A 27353-nucleotide genomic window follows, 5' to 3' on the forward strand; every position below is an offset into this window, starting at 1 on the left:
GGCAGACATCATGTCGGGGCATGGGATGGCGAGGGGGAACCTGGAATATTCATCGACCACACTGAGGAAGTACGTGTTACGGTCGGCGGAGGGGAGGGGCCCTTTGAAGTCCACGCTGAGGCGTTCAAAGGGGCGGGAGTCCTTCACCAGGCACGCACGGTCTGGCTGGTAGAAGTGCAGTTTGCATTCCGCGCAGACCTGGCAGTCTCTGGTGATTGACCTGACTTCCTCGACGGAGTAGGGCAGATTGCGGGCCTTTATGAAATGGTACAAACGTGTGACTCCCGGGTGACAAAGGTTGTCGTGCAGAGTCCAGAGTCGGTCCACCTGTGCGCTGGCACATGTACCTCGGGATAGGGCATCGGGGGGCTCATTGAGCTTACCGAGGCGATACAAAATCTCGTAGTTGTAGGTGGAGAGCTCGATCCTCCACCTCAAGATTTTATCATTCTTGATCTTGCCCCGCTGTGTGTTGTTAAACATGAAAGCTACCGACAGTTGGTCAGTGAGGACAGTGAATCTCCTGCCAGTCAGGTAATGCCTCCAATGCCGCACAGCTTCAACGATGGCTTGGGCCTCTTTTTCGATAGAGGAATGCCGAATTTCGGAGGCATGAAGGGTTTGTGAAAAGAATGCCACGGGCCTGCCTGCCTGGTTGAGGGTGGCGGCTAGAGCGACGTCTGATGCATCGCTCTCGACTTGGAAGGGGAGTGTCTCGTTGAATGCGTGCATAGCCGAGGATGGCTAAGCGGTTTATGCTGAACACGCACTTCTCCTTGTTATAAGTTAGGTTGAGAAGAGTGGCGGTGTGGAGAAATTTGGCAAGGTTGGTGTCATGGTCCTGCTGATCGTGGCCGCGGATGGTGACATTGTCAAGGTACGGGAAAGTGGCCCGCAGCCCGTACCGGTCAACCATTCGGTCCATTTCCCGTTGGAAAACCGAGACCCCGTTGGTGACGCCAAAGGGAACCCTAAAAAAGTGGTAAAAGCGGCCATCTGCCTCGAAGGCAGTGTATGGGTGGTCCGCCTTACGACGGGGCGCTGGTGGTAGGCGGATTTTAGGTCGACAGTTGAGAAGACCCGGTACTGTGCAATCTGATTGACCATATCAGATATGCGTGGGAGGGGGTACGCGTCGAGCTGCGTGCACCGATTGATGGTCTGACTGTAGTCCACAACCATTCTGTGTTTCTCCCCAGTTTTCACAACTGCCACTTGGGCTCTCCAGGGGCTGTTGCTGGCCTCGATGATGCCTTCCCGAAGTCGCTGGACTTCGGACCTGATGAAGATCCTGTCCTGGGCGCTGTACCATCTGCTCCTGGTGGCGACGGGTTTGCAATCTGGGGTAAAGTTTGCAAATAGGGAAGGTGGGTCGACCTTTAGGGTCGCGAGGCCGCACACAGTAAGGGGTGGTAGGGGACCGCCGAATTTCAATGTTCGGCTCTGGAGGTTGCACTGGAAGTCCAGGCCGAGTAGCAAGGCAGTGCAGAAGTTGGGGAGGACGTAGAGGCGGAAGCCGCTGAACTCCACGCCCTAGACAGTGAGAGTGGCTATGCAGTACCCCCGGATCGCCACGGAGTGGGACCTGGAGGCCAGGGAGATTCTCTGGTTGGCGGGGTGTACCGCGATAAGGTGCCTTACCGTATCGGGATGGATAAAACTCTCGGTGCTCCCGGAGTCCAGCAGGCAGGAGATCTCATGCCCATCGATTTTCACGATGGTAGAGGCTGTTGCGAGGTTGCGTGGGCGGGACTGGTCAATCATGACCGAGGCGAGATGCGGCTGGTCGTCGATGGTGGCAGACGATGGGGTGCCCAGGGGCATGGGTCCTGGTACGATGGCGGCGCCCACGGGCCGCACGTGTCGTGGGGGAAACAGGATGGCGGCATCTAATGAACCTGGGAAGGACAAGATGGCGGCGCCCACGGGCCGCAGGTAGTGGGGGTCGAACAAGATGGCGGCGCCCACGGCCACACGTGATCTGGGGAGGGGAAGATGGCGGCGCCCACTGGCCGTACGTGGGGGGGGTCAGAATAATAGCGGTGACTGCGCGGGCCTGGCACACCGCAGCGCAGTGTCCCTTCTTGCCGCAGGCCTTGCAAAGGGCGCTCCGAGCCGGACAGCGTTGTCGGGGGTGTTTTGGCTGCCCACAGAAGTAACATTTGGGGCCCCCGGGGTTGGTTGGCTGCCGCGCGGCACAGGCGTGGGGTTGGCTGAGTGAGGTCCCCGATGGGGCGGCCATCTGCGGAGTCCACGGTGTGTAGGAGGAGTGGGCCGCGCAGCCGGGGGTGTAGGCCTGGATGTTGCGCGAAGCGACCGTCAGCGAGAGCGCTAGTTTTTTGGTTGCCGCGAGGTCGAGCGTGGCCCCTTCGAAGAGGCGCTGGCGGATGTAATCCGACCCTATCCCCGTAACATATGCGTCTCTCATGAGCAAGTTCGAGTGTTCCGTGGCCATGATGGCCTGACAGTCACAGTCTCTGACTAGGGGAATTAGAGCACGCCAGAAATCTTCCACTGACTCACCAGGAAGTTGACTATGAGTGGAGAGGATGTGTCTGGCTTAGAGCATGTTAGTCCTCTGAGCGTAGTTTTCCTTCAGTAGCGCCATGGCGTCTTCGTAGGTCGGCATGTCCTGGATAGGTGGGAAGACGTTGGAGCTCAGCCGCATGTAGAGGATCTTAATCTTCTGAGCTTCCGGAATTGGGTCTGGTGCAGACCTGATGTAAGCTTCGAAACAGGCTAGCCAATGTTCAAAGTCCTTTTTGGCGTTGTCTGATTGCGGATGCAGTTGCAGGCGATCCGTCTTGATGCGGAGGTCCATCTTCTGAAAACTTTAGTGTAATAAATTGATGCACGATCAATTACACAAAGACGAGAGTTGGATGCAATCGAGGCTTTATTACACTAAGATGTGTGGCCTCCTACAGCAGCTGCCGAAATGGCTGCTGTATGAGGAGCACACATATTTATACTCCGCCTACTGGGTGGAGCCAGCAGGCAAGAAACTACCCCTGTACCTGTAGTACAGGGCCTTACCACAAAACATCTAATATATACATCAGTGGTGACTACCACACAGTGAACAATTGTTCTATGTTTGATTGTGTGCATCTGTTTACTATTGATGCTTTCTGTGTTTGATTAGTTAAGTCTGGGAGTGTGCTCAGAGAAAAGCAAACAAACAAGAAGTTCCCGGAAGCTACAGATATAAACATGGAGTAGACATTTTAAAGCTCAATGAATAAATTCCTGTTACACATCTAAAATCTGGTGTGTCATGACTGCAGGAGAAATAAAGCACTGGTGGCACTAAAAATTATATTAATCGAAATTTTGCAGATTTGAAACATCTTTTTAACATTGAGTTCCTATGAGGGGATTGAATGTTTCTGAATTATGTATTTCATATGTAAAGACAAAACTGATGAGCAGTAGAGGACCAGACACTCCATGAAACCTGTCCACAATCATGCTATTCATCATGACTAAATGGTAGCTTCCCTCTTCCCTCCGCACAGCCATGCACTTGGGGAGCGCAAAGTATTACAGTATGAATGTTAGGGACCTTGGAGTGCATATCCGCAGATTCCCGAAGGTGGCAGGGCAGGTAGATAAGGTGGTTAAGAAGGCATATGGGATACTTGCCTTTATTGGTCAAGGCATAGAATACAATAGCAGTGAGGTCATTCTGGAATGTATAAAATGCTGTTTCGGCCATAATGGGAGTACTGTGTGCAATCCTGGTCTTCACATTATTGGAAGGATGTGATTGCACTGGCGAGGGTGCAGAGCAGATTTAACAAGATGCTACCTGGGCTGGAGGGTTTGAGGAAAGATTGGACAGGCTGGGCTGTTTTCCTTGGAACAGCGAAGGTTCAGAGGGGACCTGATACAGGTGTCTAAGATTATTTGGGGCATAGATAGGGTGGATAGGAAGGCATTTTTTCCAATAGTAGAGGGGTCAATAACTCGGGGGTATAGGTTTAAGGTAGAAGTATAAGGCTATAAGGTGAGTTGAGAAATCTTTTCACCCGAAGGAAGGTGGGAGTCTGAAACTCATTGGGTGGGATTCTCTGTTGATTCCTGCGGATTTCCCGACGATGTAGGCGTGACCACAATGGGAAACCCCATTGGTCAGCTGCCGGGATGGAGGATACCACTGCCGGCGGGGGTGCGTTGCACCAGAAAACGGGTCTGGCAGGCCGGAGAATCCCACCCATTGTCTGAAAGGGTGGTTGAGTCAGAGACGCTCGTAACTTTAAAAAGCATTTAGATATTCACTTGTGCTGCCATAACTTCCAGGGCTATGGTCCAAGCGCTGGAAAATAGGGTTAGTAGTCAGATCGGTGTTGTTTGGCAGGGACACAATTGTTCGAATGGCCTGCTCTGCGCTGTAAACATCTATGAATCTATCCTATCAGAGGAAAAAAGGAGAGATAAAAGCCAGGTACAAAAGGGATAAATAATCTATAAAATACCCCTCCAACCCCCTCAGCCAATTGAAACCAATCCAGGAGATCATAGATCATAGAATTTACAGTGCAGAAGGAGGCCATTCAGCCCTTCAAGTCTTGCCCTTGGAAAGGGCACCCCACTTATGCCCACACCTCCACCCTATCCCAGTGACCCCACCTAACCTTTTTGAACACTAAGGGCAATTTAGAATGGCCAATCCACCTAACCTGCACATCTTTGGACTGTGGGAGGAAACCGGAGCACCCGGAGGAAACCCACGCACACACGGGGAGAACGTGCAGACTCCGCACAGACAGTGACCCAAGCCGGGAATTAAACCTGGGACCCTGGAGCTGTGAAGCAACTGTGCTAACCACTGTGCTACTGTGCCGCCCTCACATGATCACATGGACCAAGCATTCACTAGAAAGCCTTCAATATGGTGTGATCTCTGCCCCAGTTGATTAATAGCTGATAATGCTCTGAATATTTTTTTGTATTCCTTTGCACAATATGAAAATTAACACGAAGCACAGGAAACCCAAGAATTCATCTTTGGCATGCTGACACAGCTGTCCCAAGAAATGGGAGCAATATTGTTCACTGAAACCAATGGTGTATAAAGTTACATCTCAGCAATAATAACAAGACCAGGAAACAGATAAGCACACTTTCGAGTCTACAAGGTCCCCAGTAACTTTCAGATTGCCAGCTGCAGATGTTGATGGTTTTGAACCAAACTTATATGTACAGCCGCCTCACTCCAATTCAAATCACTATGTAAATTATAATGATGATGCAGAAGTTTTTTTGCATTATTATTCCTACTAAAACCAACCTCTCGCCAAAATTTATATGTTTTGCATTTGCAATCAAACTACAAATTAGTCACCGGCTGAAACTTAACTGCATTTTCAGTGAAGAAAAACAAGCATTCCTTCATTTTTTCTTTTCCTGACTCGCTGCTTCTGGTGAGGAGCGAAACTCAAAAATGGAGGTGTGTGCTGCTCAAAGAATATAAACAGAAAATGCTGGAAACACTCAGATAGTCTGGCAGTATTTTTGAAGAGAGATGCAGAGGTAAAATTTTAGATCGATAAACTTTTGTCAGAACTGCTAAAAGGTAGGACGGCATGGTGCACAGTGGTTAGCACTGCTACTTTACGGCACTGAGGACCCAGGTTCGATCCCGGTCTTGGGTCACTGTCCATGTGGAATTTGCACATTCTCCCCGTCTCTGCATGGGTCTCACCTTCACCATCCAAAGATGTGCAGGTTAGGTGGATTGGCCACACTAAATTGCCCTTTAATTAGGAAAAAATAATTGGTACTCTAAATTTATTAAAAAAAGAACTGCTAACAGGTCATCAACTTGAAATGTTATCTCTGGACGCGATCTACCAGCCGCATTGCACCCAAATAGCGGCACAGCTGGCAGATGCCAGGAGAACCCTCTTCTTTTTTTTAAAGAGTATCCAATTATTCTTTTTTCCAATTAAGGGGCAATTTAGCGTGGCCAATGCACCTAACCTACACATCTTTAGGTTGTGGAGTGAAACCCACGCAAACACGGGGAGAATGTGCAAACTCCGTACGGACAGTGACCCAGGGCCGGGATCGAACCCGGGTCCTCAGCCCCTTAGGCAGCAGTGCTAACCACTGTGCCACCGTGCCTCCCTTGGGAGAAACCTCTTCTGAGATCTACACAACACGCCACGTCTCACGAGATCGACGTCGCAATCTGAATCCCGCCCATTGTGCAAATTTGCATAATAGAGTGAGACAGCTAGTCTTACTCTAATACGCTCTCCCATGATCTACGCGAGGCGTAGATCTAACCCCCTCACCTCGGAGATCTCGGGCAAGTGCCGTTCAGTGCTGGTCTCTACAAACAAGGACCAGAGGAACGGCACATGTGGGGTTCCCCAGGGGTTTGGAGACCCCAGGTGCTTGCCCTCTTTAGAAATGACCCCTTTAATGTCAAGCACAATTAGGGAAGAAGTCACGTCAGTTTGCACCCACATTATATAATCATCTTGGGTCTCAGCTCCAGTTGCAGGCAACGGCAGAGAAGGCTCAAAAGATCTAAACATTCATGTCACCAGTTACAATCCTAAATTCTCCAGAAACAATCTGGATTGTATGATTTTCATTCAGGTGTTTTACCTGGAATTTATTTTCAGCAGGTGGGTGGGGCCTGAGGTGGTGGGGAGGCGGGATGAGGGGTGTAAAATGACATGGACTGGATTCCACTCTGGGTTCCAGGCTCGCGCCCGCCCCAACATAATTTTACGGTGGGGCGGATAGTGGCTTGGACGGGAAGCCCACCCACTTCAACTGTTAGGCTGGCTGACGCTGGTCGGATCAGGGTGCCAAGCAGAAAAATCTTCACCATCGATCTTGGGCGGGAAGGGCCTCATCTGAACGCCCCTTTACTTTTGGGAGAAAATTCAGGCTCTTGGGCGGGATTCTCCGACCCCCCGCTGGGTCGGAGAATCGCCGGGGCTGGCATGAATTCTCCGACACCGGATATTCGGCGGGGGTGGGAATTGCGCCGTGCCGTTGGCGCCCCCCCCCCCCCCCACCCCCGGCGATTCTCCGGCCCGCAATGGGCCGACGTCCCGCTGCTGGAATGCCTGTCCCGCCGGCGAGAATCAAACCACCTCTCTTACTGGCGGGACAAGGCGGCACATGCGGGCTCCAGGGTCCTGGGGGGGGGGGGCGCGGGGTGATCTGGCCCCGGGGGGTGCCCCCACAGGGGCCTGGCCCGCGATCGGGGCCCACCGATCCGCGGGCGGGCCTGTGCCGTGCGGGCACTCTTTTCCTCCCGCCTTCGCCATGATCTCCACTATGGCGGAGGCGGAAGAGACCCCCTCCACTGCGCATGCGCGGGGATGCAGTGAGCGGCCGCTGACGCTCCCGCGCATGCGCCGCACGGCAAAGTCAGTTTCACGCCAGCTGGCGGGGCACCAAAAGGCCTTTCCCGCCAGCTGGCGGGGCGGAAATCAGTCCGGCGAGGGCCTAGCCCCTCAAGGTAAGGGCTCGGCACCTCAAGATGCGGAGGATTCCGCACCTTTGGGGCGGCACGATGCCGGACTGATTCGCGCCATTTTTGGGGCCAGTCGGCGGACATCGCGCCGATTGCGGAGAATCCCGCCCCTCGTGTTTTCCACAATCTTTTGTCCATGTTGGCATTTGACACTAAAGACAGAAATGTGGTTGATTGCAATTTAGCTCAGATATTACCACTTTCACAATTCTCAATTGATTTATGTATCACCTGACATGGTTAAACCAGCTGCAGGAATCACGGTTCTGGATGACTATTTTTCTTGTGCACATAAGAAAACGCATCAGAGACTGTCTCTGTTTAAAACTGTCAATATTTCTTTGGAAAACATCCTCCACCACCACAACCAATTTCTGCAGAAGTGCAATGAAAACCTCAGTTTACTGAAAGAGATTTCAGCCGAACTTTGGGTAAAACTGTGGTATTGGAACACAAGTCAATCTAAGGAAACTTCCAGCCATGCTCCTGGTAGATGAGTGGTGGCTGAAATCACAGATGGGATCAGATGTAAGCATGCCTGGCCTGGAGTTTCTGACAAATTGAGGATTGTGTCTGGACATGGCTTGGATTATGGATGTGGTCAGTAAAATGTTGAATAATCTGTTCAAAAATAAGACAGCAGTCATGCACAAATGAAAGGTCAAAATATGTATTCCATTTTCATCAATGACAAACTGTTTCTCAAGGAAGTATTCTGCAGCATTCAAAATATGAAACAAATATGGGATGACGGTTGAAATGATTCTGCAAATTGCTTATAAATTGTGTAGACCACATCAGAGGAAACACAAACTATCTATTCTTGTAAAAATCATGTTTGTTAAAACAAACAAGAAAGTGATGGTTCTGAGAAAAGAACTTGCTATCGTGGGAAGCCCATGTAGCAAAATTGATCAGCTGAAAGACCTTTTTATTAAGTAGATTAGCTTGAGGTGGATAATCCTTATCCACACAAATTGTTTTACATGCCTGCATAATTAGCATGTGCTATAGCTGAAGCAAGTATCACAGTATTCAGCAAATAAAGAAGATGCTTGTCTCACAAGGACTAGCATGACTGCGTAACAATATTATCACTCTCTTCATTGTCTAATATGCTTTCTTCACAGATGGAGAATCCACAAGTGCGTTCATTGATGCCTTCCGGGAGCATGAGGAAGAGCAGCAGAAAGACATTGTGAAGAGCTGTTGGCCCAGCATTTGTTCTTGTGATAGCCCACTAGTCACAGCCTTCCATCTGAGAATTACCTGTTTATTCCTACTCTCTGTTTTCTGTCTGTTTACCAGTGCTCAATCCATATCAGTATATTATCCCCAATGCCATATGCTTTAATTTGCTCAACCTTGCGTGTGAAATCTTATCAAAAGTCTTCTTATGCAGGTGGGATTTTATTTCATGAAATGAGTCTTTGCACATAAAAATACATCACAGTTCGGTATAAGCGATCTGTTAAAGACACAGAGATATTCAGGCCATGTTAGACAAATGTAACCACAAAAGGTTCAAGGATAACTAGGGTTGGGCAATAAATGTTTGCCCAGCCAGCAATGCCCATAGCCCATGATTGAATTCAAAAATAAACAATGTCATTTGCCTGGATGGGTGCAGTTGTGGCATCACCAGAAAAATGCAATGCGACAGATCAAAGATCAACCGCTGCTGTTCATATACCACTAGTTATCCTTATTTTTCAAAAGGCAGATGTTGTTGCCATTCTTTGTTCTCCTTGGCTCTAGTCCCTGTGGATCCGTGGTGATCCATCTACTAATGGCTACAGTGTATATCATGTACTACACTATCACGACTTGATCATCTTTTCAGAGATTTGTGTGGCAGCTGCAAAAGCAAACCAAAGGCCTTCTTGATCAGCACTTCTTTCCGGAAACATTTACATTGTCCCATTCATCTTGGTATGCTTGAGTAATCTTCCAAAATAACAACTAAAACTACTCAAAAAAAATCTGCTAATTGTTATGCGCATTTTAGTGTTAACTCCTGACATACAAACAAGGAGCACAGTAAGCCATTCGGCCCCTCAAACTTGCTCCGCATTTAGTAAGATCATGGCCAATCTGATAGTAACCTCAAATCTGCATCCCATCTACGCCCAATAACCTCGCAAAATCCCATGACCCTCTGAGAGAGAAAATTTCACCTCATCTCCATTTTAAATGATCGACCCTTAAAACAGTGAACCCTAGTTCTATACTCTCCCACAAGAGGAATCATCCTCTCCACATCCAGCCTGTTAACACCCCTCAGGATTTTATGTTTCATTCAAGTCGCCTCTTACTCTTCTAAACTTTAATGGATACAAACCCAGATTGCCCAACTTTTCCTCATAAGATAATCCACCCATTCCAGGTATTAAGTCTGGTAAACTTTCTGTGAACTGCTTCCAACGCATTTACATTCCTCTTTAAATACGTTGACCAAAACTATACACAGTACTTCAAATGTGGTCTCACTAATGCCCTGTACAACTGAAGCATAACCTCCCTACATTTGTATTCATTCCCCTCACAATAAACAATAAGATCCTATTAGCTTTCCTAATTACTTGCTGTACCTGCATGCTAGCGTTTTGTTATTTATGCATGAGGACACCCAGATCCCTCTGTACCCCAGAGCTTTGTAATCTCTCACCATTTAAATAAAATGCGTTCTTTTTATTCTTCCTTCCAAAATGAAGAATTTGACATTTTCTCCCAATATCCTCCATTTGCCAGTACGTTGCTCATCTATGTAGTTCCATTTGTAGTCTCCTTGGGTGGGATTCTCCGTTGGCTGACGCCGAAATCGCGATTGGGCGGAAAATAGGGTCTGACGCCAAAATCGCAGCGAGCGCCAATTTGACGCCAAATCACAATTCTCCATCACCTCGACAGTGGCGACAATGTGGTCTGAAACATACGTACAGTATACACCGTTTGCATATCATTAACGGTCCTGACCCGGTATTCTCCGGGTCCTCCGCGATTCTCCGCCTCCGATGGGCTGAGTTCCCAAAGGTGCGGTTCACTTGTGCTTTTAAAAATCGTGAAACTGGCGTTGTGGCTGCTCAGGGAGAGAGAGGGGGTACGGAAAATGTCCAACATCACCATAGTTGCTGACAATTGTGCCGCTGGCCAGGCGGGCTTCTGCCAGGGCCAGGGTGGGTAGCTGTGGGTGGCCAGGAGGTGGACTGTAGGGTCAGTGACAGCCCACTGTGAACCTAGGGCCATGGGTTGTATAGGTGTCCCCCCAGGCCACCTCTCCTAGGTGCCCTCTGGTCCCAACCGGCCCATCAGCTGTCAGGGCACGCTCCAGCACAACCAGTGCCATCGTGTTGGCTGGGATGAGTGTGTGTGGAGATTGTAATGTGTATTTGCAGCTGCAGCTTGTCAGCCCCCCAAGTGTCAATCATGGACCCGGCGAATCCCGCACCGTTTTTCATTGGAATCGATTGTGTTCCACGTGATGCCGGAGCTAGCCCCTCCACAGTCACTGAATCGGTTCGACGCCAGTTTTGCTGTTGTGAAAGTCCACGAATCCTGTCCTCGCGTCAACACTTAGTCTCAGGAACGGAGAATCGTTACAACTTACTTTCCCAGCTATCTTTTTGTCATCAGCAAATTTGGCAACCATCCTTTCAATCCCTTCATCCAAATCTTTAAATATGTTTATGTGCATTCACCAGATAAATGAATAAAATGTTGTTGAAAATAGATTATTCACATGGCAGGTACATTAATTATTATTAATAATAATAATAATATTTATTAGTGTCACAAGTAGGCTTCCATTAACACTGCAATGAAGTTACTGTGAAAAGCCCCTAGTCGCCACATTCCGGCGCCTGTTCGTGTACACAGAGGGAAAATTCAGAATGTCCAAATTACCTAACAGCACGTCTTTCGCGACTTGTGGGAGGAAACCGGAGCACCCGGAGGAAACCCACGCAGACTCCACACAGACAGTGACCCAAGCCGGGAATCAAACCTGGGACCCTGGAGCTGTGAAGCAACAGTGCTAATCACTGTGCTACCATACTGCCCATCACGCCCTCGTTGGACATGATCAAGATAAGCATATTTAAATGAGTCATTAGGCTCATTAATAGGTGCAGCCCATTCGAGGCTGCATTTAAAGGGCCTAAATTTTACGTTCAGCACTCTGTCATGCCCAAGGTGCCGTTACACCCGCAGATTTATAGAAAATGGGCTCTACATTTAAAAATAAGATGCAGAATGGAAACTCTGCTTAAGATAGAGTTGAGAGGTCAGATGACTGATGTGTTGGGTGCTCTGCTACACAGACGAATCAACACGGTTGCGGATGGTACAACTCAGTTTTATTACTAACATATATTTACAGTGGTAAACTGGTTACTGTGGTTCGATCATAACCCTTGAATCTGTGGACCTATTCCTAACACTATCTGGGAGTGGCACTCAGCACATGGTGGATGTCTGAGTGGCTTGCTGTGAGCTCTGTGCCCTGAGCTGTCTCCTGCTGGAATGGGCGGGAAGTGTCGTGTTCCCCGTTTTACAGTGCTTTTGCCTGTGATTGGCTGTGGTGTTGTGTGTGTATTGATTGGTCCGTTGATCTGTCCATCAGTATGTATGTATGTTTGCACCATGATGTTTACCTGAATATCATGACATCCCCCCTTTTTTTACCAGAACATGTGCCTATGTGGTTATAAATAGAGATGTGTACTGAGTGCAGCTGAATGTGTGCATGTGCAATATCTACAGCGTGTACATGGGGCTAAACTATATACAAGGGGTGATGTCAGGTGCGACATAGCAACGAGGTTGTACCATAAACAAAAGACGGGGAAATGTTGAACTTCAAAACGAACTCCTGTAACGACAAGGAAAAATAAAAACATATTAACACAGTGGTATTATGAGTTCAATGTTCAAACAGGCTCATAAGTCCAGTCTAGTAGGTGGGCGACGAATTCGGGTTGACCGCCTCAAGGGTGGGTCAGGAACCACCGGCTGAGGAATGGGCCTGGCCACGGGCGACGACGGAATGGGCATGGTGGCAGGAAGCTCCACGAAGTCGACATCAGGAACAACAGGAGGGCGTGGTACAAGTGTAAGTTCCCGTAGCAAGCGTGGAAGTAGGCGAAGAGCCCGGCGATTGCGCCTGCGAATTGAGCCATCAGGCATGCGAACCAGGAACGAGCGGGGAGCCACGCGTCGGAGAACTTCGGCAGGTGCTGACCAGCCACCTTCTGGTAGGTGGATGCGGACGTCATCTCCAGGTGCCAGGGCGGGAAGATCAGTTGCCCGTGTGTCATATGCCATCTTCTGGCGAACGCGCTGCTGTTGCATCCTGTGCAGTACCGGAGCATGGTTGGTTGTGGGTACCAGAATGGATGGCACAGTGGTCCTGCGGGTGTGACCCATCAACAGCTGGGCTGGTGAGGGGCCAGTGGCTAGTGGGGCCGAGCGATAGGCTAGCAGGGCTAGGCAGAAATCTGATCCGGCAGCAGCAGCCTTGCAGAGCCGCTTGACGATGTGAATGCCCTTCTCCGCCTTTCCATTGGACTGGGGATGCAGAGGGCTGGACGTCATGTGTGTGAAGCCATACGAAGCAGCAAAGGATGACCATTCCTGGCTGGCAAAACAGGGCCCATTGTCCAACATGACAGTAATCGGAATGCCGTGGCGAGCGAAGGTGTCTTTGCAGGCGCTTATGACAGCGGACGATGTCAAATCGTGCAGGCGTATGACCTCTGGATAGTTTGAAAAGTAATCAATGACGATTACATAGTCCCTGCCGAGCGCGTGAAATAGGTCGACACCCACCTTCGCCCAGGGGAACGTCACCAGCTCATGGGGCTGAAGCGTCTCAGGAGGTTGCGCCGGCTGAAACCTTTGGCAGGTGGGGCAGTTGAGCACCATATTGGCAATGTCATCACTGATGCCCGGCCAGTATACCGCCTCTCGGGCCCTCTGTCTGCACTTCTCGACCCCCAGGTGGCCTTCGTGTAGTTGGTCGAGGACCAGCTTGTGCATGCTGTGTGGAATCACAATCCGGTCCAGCTTTAGGAGGACACCATCAATGACGGCCAAGTCGTCCCGGACATTGTAGAACTGCGGGCACTGCCCTTTGAGCCACCCTCCAGTCATGTGGCGCATCACACGTTGTAGAAGGGGGTCAGCCGCAGTCTCCCGGCGAATACGGGCCAGACCGGAGTTGTCGGCTGGCAGATTTGCCGATGTGAAAACCACCTGTGCCTCGACCTGACAGACGAACCCATCCGAGTCGGGCGGTGTGCTCACTGCTCTAGATAGGGCATCCGCAATGATAAGGTCCTTTCCCGGGGTGTAGACCAGTTAGAAGTCATACCTCCTGAGTTTGAGTAGGATGCGCTGGAGGCGAGGGGTCATTTCGTTCAGGTCCTTATGTATGATGCTGACCAGGGGGCGATGGTCAGTCTCAACGGTAAACTGGGGGAGACCATACACGTAGTCATGGAACTTGTCTATTCCGGTTAGCAAACCCAGGCACTCCTTTGCGATCTGCGCGAGGCGCTGTTCTGTGGGGGTCATGGCCCGCGAGGCATCGGCGACCGGGGCCCATGACGCAGTGTCATCCCGCTGTAGGAGTACTGCCCCAATGCCGGACTGGCTGGCATCAGTCGAAATTTTAGTGTCACCAGATGTGTCGAAAAACGCCAATACCGGGGCTGTGGTGAGCTTAATTTTGAGCTCCTCCCATTCCTTCTGGTGTGCGGGCAGACACTGGAACTCCGTGGACTTCTTGACTAGGTGGCGAAGAGCCGTAGTGTGGGAGGCAAGGTTGGGAATGAACTTCCCCAGGAAGTTGACCATGCCTAGGAAGCGTAGCACTGCTTTCTTGTCTGCCGTCTGCGGCATGGCTGTAATGGCGCTCACCTTGTCTGCATTCGGACGTACCCCTGACCGAGATATGTGGTCCCCCAGAAACTTCAGCTCGGTTGGGCCGAAAGAACACTTGGCTCGGTTGAGGCGCAGGCCGTTGTCCCGTATCCGCGCAAAGACGATTGATGTGCTCCTGTGGTGTGGTGGACCAGATGATGACGTCGTCAACGTAGATGTGCACCCCTTCGATGCCCTCCATCATCTGTTCCATGATCCTGTGAAAGACCTCGGATGCCGAGATGATGCCAAATGGCATTCTGTTATAGCAGAACCTGCCGAAAGGGGTGTTGAAGGTGCACAGCTTCCTGCTGAACTGGTCCAGTTGGATCTGCCAAAAACCCTTCGAGGCATTCAGTTTTGTAAAGATTTTAGCCCAGGCCATTTCGCTCATGATCTCTTCCCGTTTGGGTATGGGACCGTGTTCCCTCATTATGTTGTTGTTGAGGACTTTTGGATCAATGCAGATCCGGAGCTCGCCAGAGGGCTTCTTAACACACACCATGGAGCTGACCCATGGCCTGGGCTCAGTGACCCGGGATAGCACCCCTTGGTCCTGGAGATCCTGCAGCTGCTGCTTGAGGCGGTCTTTGAGTGGCGCTGGGACCCTGCGAGGTGCGTGAATGACCGGGGTGGCGTCCGATTTGAGCCGTATTCTGTAGGTATAGGGCAGTGTGCCCATGCCCTCAAATGCCTCCTGGTTGTGGGCGAGGAGCGATTGAAGCTGTGCCCTAAATTCTGCATCCGGGAAGTCAGATATGCCTTCTGGAGACAGAGCATGGACCCGCTGCACGAGGTGGAGAACCTTGCATGCCTGTGCACCTAGCAGGGAGTCCTTTGATGATCCGACTATTTCGAATGACAGTGTGGCCGTGAATGTGTTGTGTGTCACCTGGAGCTGGCAGGATCCCATGGCCGGGATAACGTTTCCATTGTAGTCGACCATCTTGCAACAGGATGGCCGAATTGGTGGTCTGACCTTCATGGCGTAGAAGGCTGACCATGCTATGAGGTTGGCAGAGGCGCCAGTGTCCAGACGGAATGTTATCGGTGATCGGTTGACCGTTAGGGTGGCACACCATTCATCACCCGGATTGACACTGTTCACTGATGGGTCCTGCCTGGAGACATCCGGTTCCTATCAATGGCCGCAACACGGGATATCGTCTGGGCACGACTCGTAGTAAGGAGGCTGAATGGTCCGCACGTCCCTGCGAGGTTGTCGGAATTGGGGAATAAACATGTATTCTTTCTTTCTTGAAAACTTATGAGAAAACCTGTCTGTGGTCTGTTCTTAAGAGTTTCAGCACGCAAACATTCAAAACATGCCTGTGCCAGGAATGTTAAAAATGAAAATTTATCGCAAGACTTTGTCTACTAATCCTAACCTATGCCAATCTGCAAGAGGTACTTCCAATGGTAGGGAATTTTAAGCAAGCTCAAAAATTTGGAATAATGAAATTTAGATTGCTTCTAAATCCCCATTGTGACACTGGGCTGAATTTTTCCACCGACTTTGGGACCCTGACGTTGGGACATAATGGTGCTCCCAAGCTTGCACTTGCCAACAGTGGGAGCAGCACAAGGATATTCCTACAGACAGCCTTCTACTTGGCTGCCTTCGAACCTGCAGTCCAATTATATCCAACGATGGTGCTGGACCAGTCACAGCTCTGAAGCTTCAGCAGTCCCTTAAGGAGGTGGGCACTGCTGAGGCAAGTCAGAGACCATGAGGGCACTTCAACATTCTTGCCCTGCCCCCTCTTTGCATTGTTATGATTTCAGTCAAGATCTGCAACTTTTTTTAAAAATCCAAAATCTTGGTTATTTACTGAAAAAACTGAAGCCACAATTTAAACAGAGGAAGTATTACTATACAAGAGTCAAACAATGAAAACACTATAATTACTTAGATGGAGGTGAACGTAAGGGGGTTCGGTACAGGAATGGCCAAGGAAATGGAGAGTGCAGAAACATGCGGCTGGATTCTCCGATCGCCGAAGCCGAAATCGCGTTCGGCAACGGGGTGGAGGGTCCCCGATGATGACAAAATTGGGGCGGCCCAGTATTCGCGATGCTCCACCCCCTGAAAAGCGGTGTACTCTAGAAGTATGCTGCACGCCGTATCCACGGCCTGAGGCCATTGCCTGAGGCCCACCCCGCGATTCTCCGTCCCCGACCAACTGAGTTTCCAACGGCATGGGACACGTGTGGTCTCACCCGTCGGGAACTCAGCATGGCGGCCGCAGACTCAGTCCAGCGCCGCCACAGTCGAGGAGGGCCAATCCGTGGGCAGGGGGGCTTTTTTCAGGGCTGAGGGTACTGGGGGGGGAGGGGGGGCCGTCTGGGGCACGCGAGCCGGCCAAAGGGGGGAACTATTTTTGCGGTCCGGGTCCGCAGGCTGTGTCCGTCATGACACACAGCGTAGCCGCTGCAGGCCGCCGCCATGCGCAGCCACGGACCTGGCAATGCTCCGAACCGTATTGGCACCTAGAGCTGGGAGCTCTACGCTGCCTGGCTGCTAGCCCCACTGGAGCAGGGAATCCGTGGCCGTTTTGCGCCAGTTTTCCGGACTTAAACACCACCCTTTTCATGCCGGCGTGGGGACTTAGTCTCCCAAACAGAGAATCCAGCCCATGGGTTGGGAGAACGACAAGCAGCAGCTGGAAAGAGGTCACCTTCAACTTGTAGTTAAGAAATAAACTGGTTAACCCATCAAATTGTGGTTAAAGTCCGAAAGAGCAGGGAAAATAGAAATGAGAATGGAAATGCGGGGTGACGCTTTCTCTCAATTTCGGTCTCGATGTTTCACGTCTATTAACCATAATGGCCGCTATTAAAACAGCTCGATTAATCTTGCGTGGTGATTAGTTCAGGCAATATGAGTCAGAATACAGGAGGGAGGTAGAGAACCTAGTGGAGTGGTGTAATGACAGTAATCTCTCCGTCAATGTCAGTAAAACTAAAGAGCTGGTCATTGACTTCAAGAAGCAAAGTATTGTACACACCCCTGTCAGCATCAACGGGGCCGAGGCGAGGATGGTTGACAGCTTCAATATCCTAGGTGTGCACATCACCAAAAATCTGTCCTAATCCACCCATGTCGACGCTACGACCAAGAAAGCATAACAGCACCTAAACGTTCTCAGGAAACTAAGGAAATTTGACATGTCCACATTGACTCTTGCCAACATTCACAGGTGCACCATAGAAAGCATCCTCGCTGGCTGCATCACAGCTTGGTATGGCAACTGCTCAGCCCAAGACCGCAAGAAACTACAGCGGATCGTAAACTGCCCAGACCCTCACACAAACCCGTCTCCCATTCATTGACTGTCTACACCTCCCTCTGCCGTGGGAAAGCGGGCAGCATAATCAAAGAACCCCTCTCATCCTTATTCACTCTTTCAACTTCTTCCATCGGGCAGGAGATAAAAAAGTCTGAGAACACGCATTAACAGATTCAAAAACAGCTTCTTCCCCTCTGTTACCAGACTACTAAGCGACCCTCTTATGGACTGATTTGATCTCTTCACACATCTTCTCTACCGAGTAGTAATACAGTCCTGTATGCTTCACCCGATGCCTGTGTCGATGTACTTACATTGTGTATTTTATGTTTGCCCTATTATGTATTTTCTTTTCATGAACGGAATGATCTGTTTGAGCTGCACAGAGAACAATAATTTCACTGTACCTCGGTACACGTGACAATAGACCAATCCAATCCAATGTGGCAGATTTATTTTATTCTTTGAGCAAATAATGCAGCCTTCTTTCCATGCTGCTTGTACAGTTGGAATTTGAAATACAGCATGTTTGTTTGGTGTGTTTTCATCTGAAATATGAACAAGCACCAAACTCATTCACTCTCGCATATTGCAATGCTTGACTACTTCCACCACCAACATTACCTGATCCCAGAGACTTCAATGGTTGGTCGATTGTTATATTTATAAAATTGATAACTGATATTACAAAAGTGCCATTGTGAATCAGAAAATTCTCAATGCAGCGAGGATTATGAGGCTTTCTCTTTAGCCTTCTCTGACAGTGGATGGTTTGTTGTGAACCACCTTGTTTTTCAAAGGTGAAGGGAATGAGCCCGTACTGTTCTTTGTGGATTATTGGCTGCCTAAATCTGTCCAAACCTTTGATGCCAGTCATGGTGCAAGTTCTTTATTTTGTTCAGACACGCCTTGGGGGCAATGGATTGACAACCAAAGTGCTTTGAACAGAGAAACCACCAGTTCGATCATTTTTTTAAAAAGCGGTTACTGGTCAGAAAAATGACCCTTCACGCATTAAGTTAGAATTATACAAATTTGGGATTCCATTTATTGTAAATGAGATTCGTCATCCACTTCAGGATCTTTAGAGAGGCAAAATACGAGGCTGATCAGAGAACATGCCACAATTTAGTTTGGATATTTTTATATAAATGCGTGATCAAAGCTTAGCTTTTGTAATGAAAAGCTACAATTAAGACCGGAGGAGGCGGTGGCGTATTGGTATTGTCATTGGACTAGTAAACCAGAAACCCAGGGTAATACTCTGGGGACCTGGATTCGAATCCCGCAATGGAAATGGTGAAATTCGAATTCAATAAAAATCTTGAATTAAATGTCTAATGATGATGATGAAACTATTATTGATTGTCATAAAAACCCACCTGGTTCACTAATGTCCTTTAGGGAAGGAGATCTGTCATCCTTACCTGGTCTGACCTACACGTGACTCCAGACCTACAAAATGTGGTTGACTCTTAACGGTAGCACAATGATTAGATCTGTTGCTTCAGTGGATTCCCAGGTTTGATTCCCACTTGGATCACTGTCTGAGTCTGCACGTTGTCTGCGTGGATTTCTTCCAGGCGCTCCGGTTTCCTCCCACAACTCCCGAAAGATGCACTTATTAGGTGAATTGGACATTCTGAATTCTCATGAACGAATGAAAACAAATCCTCCTGCTGCAGCTATAATGTGCTGCATTATAAACGTTTCCTTAGCAGCGCAGAAGCTACCTTTCAGTATGTTTCTCTTCTTCTAAAGTATTGGTAATAGCTATAAATAGTTATAGATGAAATTAAGGTTGTCAGAATTCCAGATCCTTGCTTGCGACTGGAAACCTTGTCAGCAGTGGGAGTGTGTCAGAGAGCCATCCCAATGTGATTTCCTGATATTTTCACAGCCCTCCCTGCACGCCTGCAATCCTGAGGCCAGGAATGCCCACTATGTCAAACTTAGTATCAACCTCTGCATTAATGCACAGTGTGGTTGTTATATTATTACCATAGGTTTTATTAGAATTATTGAAAAATAAGGCTGGATTCTCCGCTGTCGGGATTCTCCGTTGCGCCGGCAGTGCACCCAAACCGGGGGATTTCCCGATGGCGTGGGGCTGACCACAATGGGAAATCCCATTGGCCGGTTGGCAGGACGGAGAATCCTGCTGCTGGCGGGGATACGCCGCACCGGAAAACTGGTGCGACAGGACGGAGAATCCCGCCCACGAAGTTTGAAGTAGTGATCAAAACAGCACTTTGCACCAATCTTATTATTATGCTGCCCCTTGTGCATAAACCACTGGGGAAAAAAGCCATTTTAATGAATATGTTTCCAGAGTGTTACAATCCCCATGCAGGGGAACCAAAATTAACTGAATAACCCCCGAATGAAGAAATTATCAACAGAATTACACTTTTTGTAGCTTTTACTTTCACGCAAATCATAACCAATGCAAATTGAACATAAATTAACAGGCAAATGACACTTCAGATAAAAAGATAAATTTCCTTTCTGTTGCCAATACAACAAAGATACATCTTTCATAACCGTAAGCACCTGCATCACTCCCCACAGACGTGTTACCACAATTGAGTTTCAAAGATCTCTAACTCAGCCTCAGGCACATAGGGGGCAGGAGTTACTGACCACCCCACTGTACGTTTTTCAGGGGAAGGGGGGGGTGCTTGCCAGTGGGATCTACAGGTCCTGCCACTGTCAACGAGATTTCCCATTGACAGCACCCCTTGATGCCGGGAAACCCTTGCGCTGGCATGGTACTGGAATTTCCCGCTGGCGCGAACACCCAGCAAATCCCGCCCAGGATCTCTCACCTTTCCACTCAGTCAATTCTGCCCTCAAGTCGCATTCATCGGTAGCTATATGGTCATCATCCAAATGGCACAATCCGGACCCTCCGTGGCTAGATTTGTAGCATGCTTGATGGCTCAGATTCCCCAGAGATTCCTTTAGCCCACCTCTTTAATAAACCATGTTAAATGGTCTGGTTGATTCTCACAAAACTCAGCAGCAGCAGTAAAATGTCCAATTCACAATCTCTGCTCGAACTCTTTCTTCAGCTTTCTGTTCTGTTTAACTGCATTATGCACATACAACCCCAGGTAAATGAGCCTTCTCTGTTCCCCCCTCTTCTGCAGCCCTCATTTGTCCACAACGCTCCTTTTTGTCTGGTCATACAGTTTTAGGTCTTAACTGCCATCCTGGTGTTACTGCTTCCAGGGTGAGGGTCACCAGGTCACATAGACCAGTGTTTATTATCCAAAACAATTGCAATTAATCCCTTTACAATTTGTGCAAATTCTCAAATGTAATTTTCAAACATTCTTAAAAACAATTACAGCTTACACAGGCATTTCAAAGATTATTTTCCTTACCGTGCTGCTTCTAAGACAAAGGTCATCACAACAGAGAGAATAGAACAGTAGTAGAATCTTAACTTCAAGAACAACTATCCATTGATGTGAGATATACTGAATTCTGAAATAGATTTTGCCAGAAAGACTCATCCCTCTAACGTTGCTTATAAATAAAATCCTTCGATAAATTTGACTTGAAATGTTCATAGAATCTGTTCCCAGAACCAGTCTCAAAGGTGTTGTCCTGTGATACTCCTTAAATCACATGTAATTCTATTCCCGCCTCTCTCAGATACATCTGATTTAATACTCAGGAAATTGCACTGGATTTATTCCAGTAAAGAGTTCTTGACTCACATCAAAAAATCTGTTTTTACTGACAAATCCAATGGGTGGAATTTTCCAATTATTTTTCAAAGTAAAAGGAATACCCCATGCCAATGTGAATAACGCGGGGGCAATCAAGCGTAAATGCCTGATATGTATATTCAAGCAGATATAAATGGGGATCCTGGCTTTTAAAGTTGGGATCCACATTACATCGAGGGCAGGGACAATTGAACGGGACTTTCTGTTGGCGTGAAAGCCGTTTTAAGTCTCCTGCTCGATTCTCCGGCCCATCCACAGCCATTCCCGCCTCCCATTTTTCTCAGGTTCTGTGTGACCTTAAACAAGTCATTGGTTTTGAAGACTTTGTTGATAATTGGTACTCACCAAACCTCTTGTAACCCATTGAATGCACTTCCTCTTCTTCACTGTAGTCGTCTGTTAAAACAAATAGTTTAATCAGTGCAATAAATCAGAACATGGTATTAACAAATGCAGGCAGAAGAATACAAAGACTGGCTTTATGCATTCTGCATCAAGCTATTAAGGAGAATAATGAACTGCTTCAAGTCCTGTACATCCTTTATGAGGCAGTCATGATCCTCACTCACCGCCTGGAGAACCCCAGCAAGGACCTTCTCAAGACAAACTTTATCCTCTCCAAACCCAGCCATGTCACTAACCCAAGTCTCCACACTTGGGGGTTTCGCATCCCTCCACATTAACAAGATCCGTCTCCGGGCTACCAACGAGGCAAAGGCCAGGACTCCGGCCTCTTTCGGCTCCTGCACTCCCGGATCTTCGGACACCCCAAATATCGCTATCCCCAGACTCGGCTTTACCCGAGTGTCCAAGACCTTGGACATAACCTTTGCAAAACCTCGCCAGAATTCTTCAAGCGCCAGGCATGCCCAAAACATATGGACATGGTTTGCTGGGCTCCCTGAACACCTCACACATCTGTCCTCCACCCCAAAGAACTTGCTCATTCTTGCCGCTGTCATATGCGCCCGGTGGACCACCTTAAACTGAATCAAGCTAAGCCTGGCACAAAATGAGGAGGAATTGACCCTGCCCAGGGCATCCGCCCACAGGCCCTTATCCAGCTCCTCACCCAGCTCTTCCTCCCACTTACCCTTCAGCAGCTCCGCTGAGGCCTCCTCCGCCTCCTGCAGCTCCTGGTATATGTCTGATACCTTTCCGTCTCCTACCCACATGCCCGAGACCACCCTGTCCTGTATCCTGCGGGAAGGTAGCAGCGGAAATTCCACCACCTGCTTCTTCAAGAAAGCGCGGACTTGCAGGTACCGAAAGATATTCCCCGGGGGCAAATTGAATTTCTCCTCCAGCGCATTCAGGCTAGAGAAAGTCCCATCTATAAACAAGTCCCCCATCCTGTTGATACCCGCTCTGTGCCAGCTTAGAAACCCTCCGTCTATTCTACCCGGGACGAACCGGTGGTTGTTTCGTATTGGGGTCCAGACTGAGGCCCCTACCTCCTCCCTGTGCCTTCTCCACTGACCCCAGATCCTCAGTGTGGCCATCACCACCAGGCTCATGGTGTACCGTGCCAGCGAGAGTGGCAGCGGTGCCGTTACCAGTGCCCCCAAGCTAGTATCCCTGCAAGACGCCGCCTGAAGCCGCTTCCACGCCGCCCCCCCTCTACTACCCATTTCGGAATCATGGATATGTTCGCTGCCCAATAATAGCTGCAGAAGTTCGGCAGCACCAGCCACCACCCCCCCCCCCCCCGACCCGACTGCGCTCTAAGAACAGTCTTTTAACTCGCGGGGTCTTGTTTGCCCACACAAATCCTGTGATAATCCTGTTCACCCGCTTGAAGAAGGACTTGGGGATGAGGATGGGAAGGCACTGGAAGACAAACAAGAACCTGGGGAGGACCGTCATCTTCACGGACTGCACCCTGCCCACCAAGGAAAGTGGGAGCATGTCCCACCTCTTAAAGTCCCCCTCCATCTGATCCACCAGCCGAGTTAGGTTGAGCTTGTGTAGGGCATCCAACTCTTAGCCACCTGAATGCCCAAATAGCAAAAGCTCCTCTCCACCATCTTGAGCGGGAGCTCTCCCAGTCTCTTTTCCTGGCCCCTCGCATGGATCACAAAAAGCTCGCTTTTCTCGACATTCAACTTATACCCCGAGAAATCCCCGAAATCTTTTAGGGTCTGCATGACCTCCCCCATCCCCTCCAACGGATCTGAAATATACAGGAGCAGGTCATCCGTGTACAGTGAAACACGATGCTCCTCCCCACCACGAACCAGCCCCCTCCAGTTTCTAGACATCCTCAGCGCCATGGCCAACGGCTCGATTACCAGGGCAAACAGCAGGGGGTACAGGGGGTGCATCGTTCCTTGATGTAACCTAAAGTACTCTGACCGCAGTCGGTTCATGAACACATTCGCTACGGGGGCCTGATACAGTAATTTGACCCACCCTATAAATTGCTCGCCAAATCCAAATCTGCCTAACACTTCCCACAGGTACTCCCACTCCACCCGATCAAAGGCTTTTTCCGCATCCATTGCAGCCACCACTTCTGCATCCCGTCCTTCCGAGGGCATCATGATCACGTTCAAGAGCCTCCGCACATTCGTGTTCAGCTGCCTGCCCTTGACAAACCCCGTCTGGTCCTCATTAATCACCCCCGGGACACAGTCCTCAATTCTAGTGGCCAGTATCTTGGCCAATAGTTTCGCATCTACATTAAGGAGCGATAGCGGCCTGTAGGAGCCGCATTGCAACAGGTCCTTATCTCGTTTAAGGATGAGCGAAATCAAGGCCCGCGACACCTTCGGGGGAAGGGTTCCCCTTTCCTTAGCCTCGTTGAAGGTTCTCAACAATAGCGGGCTCAATAGCTCTGAGAATTTCCTGTAGAATTCAACAGGATATCCGTCCGGTCCCAGAGCCTTGCCCGACTGCATACCCTCCAAACCTTTAACCAACTCTTCCAACTCAATCGGGGCCCCTAATCCCTCCACCAGCTCCTCCTCCACCTTTGGAAACCTCAATTGGTCCAGGAATTGCTTCATCCCCTCCCTCCCCTCCGGGGGTTCTGACTCACAAATTCCGCCTGCAGGCTCCGGCGCTCCTTCAGCAGCCCCTCCTCGGGGGACTTCGCATACCTCCTGTCCACCCTTAGTATCTCCCCCACCAACCTCTCCCTCTCCATCCTATCCCTCTTCCCTCTGTGGGCCCTGATAGAAATTAGCTCCCCCCTGATAACTGCCTTCAGCGCCTCCCAGACCATACCTACTGAAACCTCCCCTGTATCATTGGTCGCCACATAGTTTTGGATACTCCTCCTAATCCGCCCACAGACCTCCTCATCCGCCAATAGTCCTACGTCCAGTCTGCATAGTGGGCATTGGCCTTTCTCCGCCCCCAACCTCAACTCCACCCAGTGCGGAGCATGGTCCGAGACCACAATGGCTGAGTACTCGACCCCCTCCACTCTCGGGATTAGCGCCCTGCTCACCTCGAAATAATCGATCCGCGAGTACACTTTGTGGACGTGGGAGAAGAAAGAAAACTCCTTTGCCTTTGGTCGAGCGAATCTCCACGGGTCCACTCCCCCCATCTGGTCCATGAACCCCCTCAGGACCAGTCCAGTGCCGGGTCCAGGACCGTGTTAAAGTCCCCACCCCCCCATTACCAGACTGCATGGCTCCAGGTCCGGGATTTTACTCAACATTCGCTTCATAAAATCCGCATCGTCCCAATTCGGGGCATACACGTTCACTAGCACCACCAGGGCCCCCTGCAGCTTGCCACTCACCATAATATATCTACCCTCTTTATCCGCCATAATATCTCCCGCCTCAAATTCCACCCGTTTGTTCACCAAGATTGCGACACCCCGGTCTTCGCATCCAGCCCCGAGTGAAAGACCTGCCCCACCCATCCCTTCCTCAGCCTAGTTTGATCAGCGAGCTTCAGATGCGTTTCTTGTAGCATGGCTACATCTGCCTTTAGGCCCCATTAAGTGCGAGAACACACGGGCCCTCTTGACCGGCCCATTCAGGCCCCTCACGTTCCACGTGATCAGCCTGGTCGGAGGGTTGATTACCCCCCCCCACCGACTAACCATCCCCTTTTTTAGGCCAGCCACGTGTCCGCGCCTCCCGCACACTCCAGCCCCCCCAGCCGGAGGCTCCCCGTCCTGACTCCTCCTTTGACTTCAAAAGTTGCTTCCCCTACAGCCAGCAAAGCAGCATCTCAGCCCTCCCCCCCCCCCCCATCCCCTCGATCCCCCTCTCCCAAGTCAAGCATCCACTTAACCCCAATTCCCCCCCCATTACTCTCCCGTAAGTCAGCTGACTCATGCTGACCCCGGCCACTCCTGCCTCTACGTTCAATCCCACTGTTGGCTCCCTCTACTGGCCTCCAACCTCCCCCACCCAGCTATATAAATACTGTGGCTACAGAATAGACCTGGTCAAGTGCCAGACGGAGTTCAATAGGGCCAAGGCACCTTTATTCAAGAAGAAGGTGTGGTTCAGAATGCTGTACCCGGCAAGACTCTGTGTGACATATGGCAATAAAGAATAATTGTTTAACACGCTGGGAGATGCAGACGAGTTCAACTGGAAAACAGGCTGGGAAGATAGCAATAATGGACACATATGGACCATCAACAATGTTTCTTCACTCTTTGTGCTGAACACCTGCAGGTCCTGGAGGGGGCGGAGAGAAGACAGAGGTATGCCAAAACAAAAAGGGAGGGGGGGGGGGGGGGGGGGGAGAACAAAACGGGCAGAGAGTAGGAGGGTAGGAAGAGACGCTCTCGGGGGGAGCTACTGGTGAGCATGCTCGGAAATGGAAGTAAGAGAGGGGGATCCATGGCGTAGCTCTCGAAAGCGAGAGTGCGCCTGGCAGAAAGGGGGGACAAAGCAACAAGTCGGGGGCAGAGGTGGAGGAGGAAAAAGGGGGGGCTCATAAGGGTGGCGGGGCCCAGGGAAGGGATCGGGGAATAGGTGGGGGAAGGGGATGGGGAAGGAGGGTAGAATGCTGGTTACAACAGGTCACACATGGAGATGGTAGGAACAAAGATAGCAACGGTGGCCATCTTGGATGGACCCTAAACAAAGGGAAACTCCAGAGTGCAGGGGCGCATCCATATGATACGTATGGCTGACGTTCCCCCCGTGTCTGCGTGGGTTTCCTCCGGGTGCTCCGGTTTTCTCCCACAGTCCAAAGACGTGCAGGTTAGGTTGATTGGCCATGATAAATTGCCCTTAATGACCAAAAAGGTTAGGAGGGGTTATTGGGTTATGGGGATAGGGTGGAAGTGATAGCTTAAGTGGGTCGCTGCAGACTCGATGGGCCGAATGGCCTCCTTCTGCACTATATGTTCTATAAGGAGAAAACTTTGCATTGGGCCAGGGAGAAGCATACCTGCAAATGGGAGGGAAACAAGGTCCAAATTTATCAGGACATCGGAGCCAAGTTGGCGAAGCGGTGGGCAGGGTTTAACAAGGCCAAGGCGGTGCTGAACCAGTGGCAGATCAGGTTTGGGGTGCTGTACCCGGCAAAATTATGGGTGACGTTTGAAGGCCAGGAGTATTATTTCGAGACCCCAGAAGCGGCCGAAGATTTCATAAAGGAGCATAAACTGGGGGTGAACTGAGTAGTCAATGCTTTGGAACCGGGGTGCTGGCATTTTGTAATGGTTGGAGCATGTTTGAAGTGGCGGTAGGGATTGGGGGATGTTCGTTCCCTCCGGTTTGGAGGGGATCTTTTTTTGTGTTTGCTGTTGGGATTGGAAGGGGTGGTAGGAGTGAAAAGTTTATGTGGGGATGGATGTTCTCATTCACCCCTCCTGTTTTATGGGACTGTTTGTGTTTAGCATTTGTTTGTTTGCTTTTGGGGGGAGGTGGCCTGGAGTTCAGGAGGAGTCTTTGTTTGGGTGGGGGGGGGGGG

General features: G+C 49.9%; 1 protein-coding gene across 2 annotated transcripts in view; it reads right to left on the reverse strand.

Moving 5' to 3' along the window:
* Positions 1-27353, reverse strand: part of colec12 (collectin sub-family member 12) — a 311308-nt gene that overhangs the window by 270141 nt on the left and 13814 nt on the right. For both annotated transcript variants that reach the window (XM_072467892.1, XM_072467893.1), the window contains one exon: positions 21801-21851. In XM_072467892.1, coding sequence (XP_072323993.1) covers positions 21801-21851 — 51 coding nt within the window. The remainder of the gene's footprint in view (positions 1-21800; positions 21852-27353) is intronic.

The sequence above is a fragment of the Scyliorhinus torazame genome, chromosome 11, assembly GCF_047496885.1.
Source record: "Scyliorhinus torazame isolate Kashiwa2021f chromosome 11, sScyTor2.1, whole genome shotgun sequence".
Classification (NCBI taxonomy): Eukaryota; Metazoa; Chordata; class Chondrichthyes; order Carcharhiniformes; family Scyliorhinidae; genus Scyliorhinus; species Scyliorhinus torazame.